This window comes from Camelina sativa, chromosome 13 (assembly GCF_030686135.1).
Source record: "Camelina sativa cultivar CO46 ecotype springtype chromosome 13, ASM3068613v1".
In the NCBI taxonomy this organism is placed as follows: Eukaryota; Viridiplantae; Streptophyta; class Magnoliopsida; order Brassicales; family Brassicaceae; genus Camelina; species Camelina sativa.
This window is the reverse complement of record NC_141892.1, coordinates 11,517,126-11,526,986: the sequence shown is the minus strand read 5'-3', so window position 1 is coordinate 11,526,986 and position 9,861 is coordinate 11,517,126. Positions and strand designations below refer to the sequence as shown.

Genomic DNA, 9,861 nt, shown 5'->3' with positions numbered 1-9,861 from the left:
AAAAAAAACATTTAAAAAAAAATATTGAAAGTTTAACATGAGATTAACTAACTGGTGTTTTAGTGACAAATAATAGAACTCACAATCTTTGCCAAATTCTCTCTTCCAATTTGAAATTAACTATGAAACCATTAATTCCCTAGACTGCCGTTTTTTGTTTCGTCCAAATACCGGATTAAAGTTTTCTTAAGATCTTCGGAGGTGGTTGTGTGAAGGCGAGGCGGCGGCGAAGTCGTGAGTAAAGCAATTTTTTTTTGCAAGGTAGGAAATGATAAAGTTGTCATTCTCTTTTGGGAATGAGTCGTGGGATCAGGCTCGTCGACAACGACTTGAATGGCCGGAACCGGTTACTCAGATCAGACGGTTCACTGTTGAAATCTTGATACAAAGTGGCTCTTTTATAACCGCCAGAGTTGTTTGCAAGCGAGTGACCTGACCTGAGTCTTCTTTTTCCCGTTAGTTACCGATCGAGTTCAAAATTCACATAATTATTTTATCTTTCGATTTGGTAGTCGTGAATCTGTATATATCCATATATATATATATATATCTATGTATGTTATGAAAAAAAATCAAGTTGATGTTACTTAAACGTAAGTTCACACAAACTATATTGAAAATGTTCATGGATGATCGTCCCTCCAAGAAGTCACAAAATGAACAATATTTTCTTTTAAAAAAACTTAATACCTTCATTTGTCCAAGAAGCTTGGAATGGAAACATACAATAGCGCCTCCTATAATGAGTAAAATTAACAACAAAAGAAACAACATAGCACGTTATACATGGAAGGAACCAGACCAGAGAGATTGATTGAGGTCTTACCCTCTTGATATTGGATCCAAATGATTTCGGAGAATGTTAGCAAAACACATGTCGGTTTAGAGGTTGCGTTGTGAAGCCTAGAAACCTGCCAGCGATGAAGCATCTTTTTGAAGCCCTAAAACTCTTGCCCCTAATTTCCTAGTGACCTCTACTAATGGAACTAACTCCATCCAATTGTCACTCTAGAAATTACATGTGATCTTTAATCCCACCTTAAGAACTACGAAGCTCCTAGCCCATGACGTAAGCTTGCACATGCTCTTTCAGATCCAGCTTCCAAAATTTGTATAATCCATCTCCTAGAAATTAAATGAACAATATTTCATGCGAGTGTATGATAGGTTTTGTTAATAAGCATATGTGCTCGTTTTGAAAATCTATCCTTAAACCAACAATGTCATTTTTGGTGGCGTTGAGTTCTATTCAAATTCCTTTTAGAAGCTATATAACGTGGAACATAGCCATGCCTTGTTTGATTTTTCTAAGGTTTAGCATTGGAAAGTGGTAAAAAAAAACTTCATGTACACTATTTTGTTCTCACATTAATAAAATTAAAAAAAATTCTTACTGTGATTATAGTCATGTCATGCTTCAGAATGTAATTTCATTTAAATGAGCTCATGAAATTGTCAAAAATCAAACAAACAGCTTATGAAACTGTACTAAAACAAAGATATAGGCAATGGGATTAATACCTACAGTACAATCATTTATACCCAAATAAGACTTTTTCATATTTACATTCTACAATTACTAACAAAAAGTATCAATTTCAACATATAGTAAACTCATATCTATTCTCAATATTTAACCAAAGAGAAGTACAAACGCATATGAGCACCAAAGAGAAATGAGATTGGCGGATTTATGATAGTTGGACTGTTGGATTGCATAAAAAAATTAGTGGGCTAGGCCCATTTAAGACATCGAGTTTTCATCGTTGACCAGACCTATCCCACTAATTCATTCAACAATACCATCTCCCTGTAAGTAGTTTTGGTCGGTCTAAAAGAGCTAGTTCTGTTGTCGTCATAGGGTTGGTCTATACATTTAAGCTTTCTTTCAAGATATTTTTATGAATATATTTTAACTAAATCTTATATGTTGAATTGAATTTTTACAACTAATATTTGGATGATACAGTAACCTTACTAACATACATCCGATTGGGTCCGGTTGTAATGTCCAAAGCAAATAACTATAATAAGTACATGTTCAACTATATAATAAAAAACAAGACAAGTTATAAACATAAGCTTTTCGTGAAACTAAGATACATACATGTACAGTGTTTGTGTTAGATATGGACGTACATGTGCTGGTGCTGCTATGGGATGTGAGACTCATGAGTCATGAGAGTGACAGGAGAAAAAATCGCAACGTGAAAACTGAAAGAGCAACACTACCTATATACCGATAAAGTCAAAGTTTCTTCTTCCAGATTAAACCATTGGGATTTGGGAGATTCAACATTGTCCCAAAGCTCACATCACATATTCACATGGCCTAGTGAATCAAAAGTTCTCTTTCATTCATTGTATACTATTCCTTGTATTGACACACACACACGTGTACCAATACATGTATAAAGCACCTCTAATGATTTTTCCTATATAAATAAAATTATGTAAGGATTGAAACAAACACATTTTTTTTTAATTGACAAATGAAGACAGTTTAAATGACATACAGTCGGTTATAGGTCCCCAAGGTTTCAGTCTTTCAGTCCATAAATTTTGGTTTCCAATAAACTGTCCAATAAGATAAAAATATATACTAACTATTCCCTTCGCCAAATGATTACAACAATAAAATGGAAATTGAAATGAGATTCAATATAGTTTCAGAATGAGCCAAAGAAACTTATAATTGATGTTCTTGTTGAGCGGAGAAAATTCCATTAATGAACAAAAGGCACATGGAAACGAGCCGAGAGATGGGTTTAGCATTTTTGCCTCACGAAATATAATTGTATTTTTTTTTTCATTTTCACCAATTTTATACGTTTTCTTATCAGAAATATACAGTAGATATGTTATATAATAGAATACGAAAAATTGTTACATAAGAAAAAAAACTTAATTTAAAGCTGAAAGAAAATTAGATCTTTTTTATAACAAAACCTATTTCAATAAATATATGTATATATATTTTTTAAAGATGATGTTAGAAATGAAAAACAAAATAAATATATGTATATATATATTTTTAAAGATGATTTTAGAAATGAAAAAAAAAATAGAGGTGATGTGGATATCAATTACAATTTAAAACAGATACAATAATTTATGTAGCAAATTAGGAGTTGTTGTTTTCTAATTATATAATGAAAAGAACTTTTTTTTGTGTGTGTGGCTAAGAAATACTAGAAGCATTTTGTATGTATGTCCGTAAGAACAAAAAAACTTCCAACGGATTAAGAGATAAGGAGGGAACAAAGATCCCATGGAGTGCGGTGAATGGGAATGACAAAAAGTCACACTCCAATTTCTCTGTCTTTTTAGTAGTCAAATGTAACAATTTACTTGCTCTCTCCTCGCTTTGCTCCAAAAAGGACCGAAACCGCGTTCTCTAGGAGAGTTTTCAATTATTTTCTTCTCTCCAAGTTGATCACTTCTACTTCTTCTACTTCTATTCTTATTGAGTCCTAGGTTTTAATTCATTGATTAGAGTTTCTAAGACCAAATCATTTGTACTATTGTTATCATTGTATTACATTTTAAATTTATTCGGTTATGCATTGTGAGGAGTGATAGGAAACAAATACTGTATGATGTTTTGTTTGGTAACCGATAAAATGACTGAACATTAAAATACAGGTAAAATAATTACCAAAAATACTATAGGATAATATATACTATATGATACTTAAGCAGTAAATAATACAATAGAAACAACATAATAAATAGCAAAATCAATATAACATAAAAATATTTTAGGCTAGATAAATATCAAAACGAAACTGTGAAACAATTGAATATATAACTGAAAAACATGAATGATGATTTTAAAAAATAAAATTATCAAATAAATATCGAACAAATTTTTAAAACTAATTTATATAAGGAATTAGTAACAATATGAATGCTATTTTCCCTAGATGATATGCAAGTTCATGGCATACATTCTTCACTCACATTCTTATCTTGTTCTTGGACGTTATATCATCATGTCTTTATGTGCTTTCTTGACCACTACTATTAACTTCATTTGCGAGAGGTCTGATTAAATGAATTTGATAAGTTAAGCTTAAATTAAGCGTAAATTACACGATCACTCTTCACATTTAAAAAAAAAAAAATTACGTTGGTTATCGTAATTTATACACCCTGATCTTCAAAGTCATATACCCAATCTTATTTCATCGGGAAAAACGATATAAAATTTTGAGCAATTACATATTGTGGAGTTAGTTGCTTTAGTGCCAACAATTAGCAACATTCAAACCATATAATTGAAATGACAAGAGTCATCACCAGTAAGTACTTTTGATTTAATGTTTGTGAAATTTTCCATCTTCCGACATAAATATACAAAAAAAGCAAACAAACTTGATAACATTTTGTTTCTTTCAGTTATTTCAAAATTATAATAAGGAAAATATTGTCAACATAATTAGATTCTCTTGTACTAAGAACATAAAAATGCATAGATAACACCAAAAGATACTGCATGTGTGTATGCAAGCTGAGGAACAATGTCTCTGAAACCTTCCAAAGTCCATGTTGAATTAACTCCAATCCATTACCATACAAACCTATATACATATATGATATATGTATGACTAAATTTTTATATGCTTAAAACTACATTTGTTCTATAGAATATTAGTTTTTGTTGTGACCTTTTGTTGTGGATTCAATGGACCCTCCATATTTTGCATGTGCCTGAGTGTGGAATGGGATTAGAGAATGGCGGTCTTTGATATGGACGTCACCTTATTATTTACACATTTATCTACAAATTAAATCATATTGTATACCGTTAATCTTTTCACTAATAAATTATAGATTTTGATGATTTTGGTATATTATTTATTACTATATAGTTTTATATAGCTGAAGGAAGAAAACGACATGAATCACAATCAAAACCCTTTCATCACCCATGTTTGTGTATGTCGTTATGGGTCCCAAGTCACGCGTTTACGCCGTAGGGTCCTACTTAATTTATTCATAATACTTGTCTGATTATCCCATAACTTTGTATGTAGTCCCAAAACACTAATTAATGTAATATGTTCGACCAAACCCAATTAAGATAAGGTAATAATAATATGATTTACCAAACATATATGATGACCCTCTATCTCTATGTTAACAAATCTAGACATATTAGCGAATGGTCTAATTGTTAATTCATAATTATATATGTTTTGCAAGATATATAGCATTCAGAACTTCGTATGAAATGAATCTATCTATATCAGTTACAATTTATAATTGTGTTACCTAGAATAGAATCTACTGTAATGAACATATTAATTAATTTGTTTGTATCATGCCATGCACTGGGAGATATATAGATATTGAATACTCTTTCTCTTTCAGAAGTATGGTACTAAGTTGATACTTGGAAGAATGAATAGTCACTATACTTACACGTGCCAAAACAGTAACAAAGAGACAAAATCTGCAAAGCAAAATTAAAATAAAAACAGTCTTTGTTTGAACTTATCACTCCCACATGCTTTGCTTCATTGTTTGATCGACCAATATAATTATACCACATACCAAACAAAGAATAAGTTAAGTTGCTAATAAAGATTAATTATTTCGACTTATAACATTATTTATTGTCTAATTCATAAAGTTACAACTGAATTAGTGTTAATACTTTATACTTCAAAGGTATATACACTGGAAAAAATTACTGTGAGAAATAATGGAGCCTATAATAATACTATTTGTTTTTTGGTATAACAGCCTAAAATAATACAGAAAAGTCGTAAACTTCTAATATGAACGTTGGAAAATAATGGGGTAGATGATACAATTCGGAAGGCAAAGGAAAAGACCATATATAGTTCGAGTATCGATTCACTAATTTAGGGCCACTTCTTTGCGGCCGACTAACGTTTACATGTATTCATTCCAACACACGATGATTACATTGGGGAGTTTTTTTTTTGTTCATGAGTTGGATAGATGTTTTAATAGTTTTTAGGTTGAAGATAACTTTAGAAAAGAAAAATTCAAAGATATCTTTTGCAATTTTGTACCTTAATGTTCAATGCTATCGAGAAAATATTTTTATTTTTTTTTCACAACGCCACCGAGAGAGATAATTTATTTCATTTTTTATTTCGTTTTCTTATGGACATGGATGTAGATATATATACACATCGACAAAAAAAAAGAGCATAAGCTGATTAACTATTAGGGTTAAAAATGATTATTAGTAGGGTTAAAATGATCAATTATTTGATAAAAAGTTAATGACCTTCTCTAGTGTTTTTTCTTGTTGTCATAATTGCGGTCTAAGATTCTTTCACCAATTTGTTACTGGACTGAACCAATAAAATTTGGCACTTGTCATTTTTGATGTATCCATTCTACCTGCACACTCTTTTGCCCAACATATTCTTTCTATTACCTCTTATTTCAATTATTATTGAGTCTGAAAGGATATATTGTCTGAATTGGGAGTTTTAGCACTACTCATTATTTATTATTAGTAAACCTACTAATGTATAATTGTTTTTTTTTAAATAGGTCGCAGACTCGTAGGTAAACTGTACACTCAGAAATCATGGGTATGAATATGATGACACAATACATTAAGGTTTGTTTCAATAATAAAAAAAAAAAGAAGAAGATGATAGTCGAAGATGGTTTTGGTTGTTTGATTGAGTCATTATCGAAGGCTCACATGGGCGAAGAATGGTGATGAAAGAGTCACACTAGTTATCAAACTATTTATTTTTCCAATTATTATCGTTATTATTAATTATTTGGGGAGAAAAATCTAGAAAAATTTGGCAGTATCTATGATATAGAGACATGTTGTGATGATCAAACCCATGTGAAATTAGATACAGTGGGTTTGAAGTTTCACCGCAGCCAAAATCTCTTTTGGATCCAGCTTGTTCACAATTGGAAAAATATATATGCATGCTATAAGTATAGGGTTGTTAATAAATTCGTAGCTATTAAGTTAACCTTAAAAATATGTACGTCTATAACTTGGGATATACAGTAGAAACATATATTGTTCAACTATACTATATGTAACTTAGGACAGAACAAAAAGTAACTAAATTTAACATTAAAATGGTTATCGTCATAGTACTACTACAGGGAATAAAATAAAATAAAATTTTAGAAAATAAGAATCTTGTGAAGTTATTAGTAATAGTGTCTAATACAAACTATGGTAAATTTGTTTGGTCATAAATTCTATTTTTGTTTTCAGTTTGTAGATAAAGTTACGATAACACTTTCCAAAAATATAGGTTTAAAAAAATACTAACATATATAAAAATTTCCGACAGTTTAGCATGTAGTTTCTAAGCTTTCAATTTTTCAGTATAATTTAATACCATATCTGACAGTATTAGACCATCATTACTGGCAGTTCTTTTATCGATACTCTTATTAAAAAATAATAAAAAGAAGAGAGAGAAGAGGATAAAAGAGAGAAACGTTCCTTGGCAGAGTAATCTGAGAACCGATACTCTCAACAAACAAAACAGGTGTCATCTGTTTAGTGGAGCAGATTTAAAAGATAAATAAATAATAATAATTTGTAAAAAAGTTAATTTATTTTTATTTTTTGAGGAACGATTAGGGGGTTACTCGAGTAAAGATGCTCTTAGATAATCCATTTGCCCATGTCGCAGCAACTTCGAATACAACAAAGGAAGTAAATTTAAGAATAAAGAAATTAATATAGCTCTCTCCCTCTCTCTCTCATAAAACAAAATCCATGAGATTTTTTTTGTGGGTCGTATTGGTAACGGCGTGGGTCCAATTTAGGACCAAATTGATTGCCAGTTAATTGGCATAAGAAAAATTTACGCACAAAAAAACATTTATATCTTTATCTCTCTCTCCCTCTCTCTCTCACGAAGCTAAAGCCAATAGTACTTATAGCCACCCTTCACTCTTCCAAAAACGCTCCTTCACTCTCATCATATCATTCTTTCTTTCTTCACTTTCATAACATTTCCACAAAACACAAACACTAAACCCACCTGAACCATATTCTCCAGTCTCTACAATTAATCACTAATGGCACGACCACAACAACGTTTCCGAGGCGTTAGACAGAGGCATTGGGGCTCATGGGTCTCCGAAATTCGTCACCCTCTCTTGTAAACACTCTTCTCCCCCTTTACTTTAAAATACCAATTTACCCTTTTTTTGTTTCTATTAAGTAAGAAGTTCTAAACCGAAGCTCATTATATGTTTTTTATTTTTGGTTTTAGGAAAACAAGAATCTGGTTAGGGACATTTGAGACGGCTGAGGATGCGGCTAGGGCTTATGATGAGGCGGCGAGGCTAATGTGTGGCCCAAGAGCACGTACCAATTTCCCTTACAACCCTAACGCCGTTCCTACTTCCTCTTCCAAGCTTCTCTCCGCCACTCTCACAGCCAAACTCCACAAATGCTACATGGCTTCTCTTCAGATGACCAAACAAACGCAAACTCAAACACAAACGCAGAACGCAAGATTACGGCCCGCGGAGACCGATGGGGACATCAACTGCGTGATGGCCAACGTAAATCAGTTTAACAGGGGAGGAGGAGGAGGAGGAGTAATGACAGAGACGACTGAGATCAAGTGGGAAGATGGAAACACGAATATGGAACAGAACTTTAGTCCCTTGGAGGAAGATCATATTGAGCAAATGATTGAGGAACTGCTTCACTACGGTTCCATTGAGCTTTGTTCTGTTTTACCAACTCAGACGATGTGAGAAACGGCCCTGTCGTTTTAGCGTATTCTTTTTATTTTATTTTACTTCCACAAAACGGCGTCGTTGAGTAGTAGTGATGAGAGAAGAAGAAGAAGAGAGGACAAAGGCTAATTTCAAAGACATTTTGATCTGAATTGGCCTCTTTTGAAACACTGATTCTAGTTTCTATAAGAGCAATCGATCATATGCTATATTATGATGTAATGTATAGTATCTTTTTATGATATAAAAATTGTTATCAAGTTCTTTGTCTTTTTCCCATTGATTTCTTGTTTTCACCTTGTACACCAATTGAAATTTTAACCCAAAACTGAAATTTTACACATGTGTGAATAAGTGGGGATTTAATGTAGTGAAAAGATAGGACAATGAGAAGAAAGAGATCTAAAAGAGAGAAGAGAGAAGAGAGTTTAGAAGGTGTTTGAATATTTTGAGTTTTGCTTTTGGTCTTTGTTCTATGCATTTTTTTTTTCATTTTTCAACGGTGGGCCTTCATTTTAATTTCTTTTAATGTAATCTATTTCTGTCTCTTTTTTTTTTCTTTTCTTTTCAATTTGGGATTGCTGCGAGAAGTAGAAAAAGAGTGTCCCTAGCTGTGTGGCTTGACGACCATAAAATCCAACTTTTAAATTAGAGGGATTTGTGTTTTCCAGCACTTATATTAAAATAGGAAAAAAAAATTTTTGAGTGCAAGAAAAAGGATACATGGCTAAAATATACATGTAACATGTTTAGTTGTACAAGAGATCAATGCATATATATGGTGACATGCACGAACTAAAAAAAAAAAACCTAAATCAAGAGTAGAAACTTGACCCTCGTAAAAAAAACTTACAAATAAACCAAAAATACATAACGAACTCGAATGAGAAAGAAAGAAGTTTGTATCTCGTCTGATGTGTGATAGAGTTTTGCTGATAAATCATAGTACAATCAAGGCGTGTTATTAAATTTTGGTATGATAGATCTAGATTTTAGTTAGTGATTTAATGAACATGAATCAATCTCAGAAACCGTTAAGCAATTGTATGATCCGGTTTTTCTTAGTACTTATGGAAGTGTCCTCTTGTAAAATGTTGACATACATTTGTTCCATCCACTAAGTGCATTTGA

General features: G+C 31.9%; 1 protein-coding gene across 1 annotated transcript; it reads left to right on the top strand.

The window, feature by feature from the left end:
* The first annotated feature begins 7,843 nt into the window (after nucleotides 1-7,843).
* LOC104736539 (ethylene-responsive transcription factor ERF003) lies at nucleotides 7,844-8,990 on the top strand. Its single transcript, XM_010456538.3, has 2 exons — nucleotides 7,844-8,141; nucleotides 8,256-8,990. Exons 1-2 carry the CDS (start codon nucleotides 8,059-8,061, stop codon nucleotides 8,746-8,748), a joined length of 576 nt encoding a protein of 191 aa, XP_010454840.1. The 5' UTR covers nucleotides 7,844-8,058; the 3' UTR covers nucleotides 8,749-8,990.
* The last annotated feature ends 871 nt before the right edge of the window (nucleotides 8,991-9,861 follow it).

Excerpts from the sequence above, each read along its gene's own strand:
- LOC104736539 (XM_010456538.3), top strand. The coding sequence starts at position 8,059 with ATGGCACGACCACAACAACGTTTCCGAGGCGTTAGACAGAGGCATTGG. Across the intron at positions 8,142-8,255 it reads GAAATTCGTCACCCTCTCTT|GAAAACAAGAATCTGGTTAG; the intron begins GTAAACACTCTT and ends TTTTGGTTTTAG.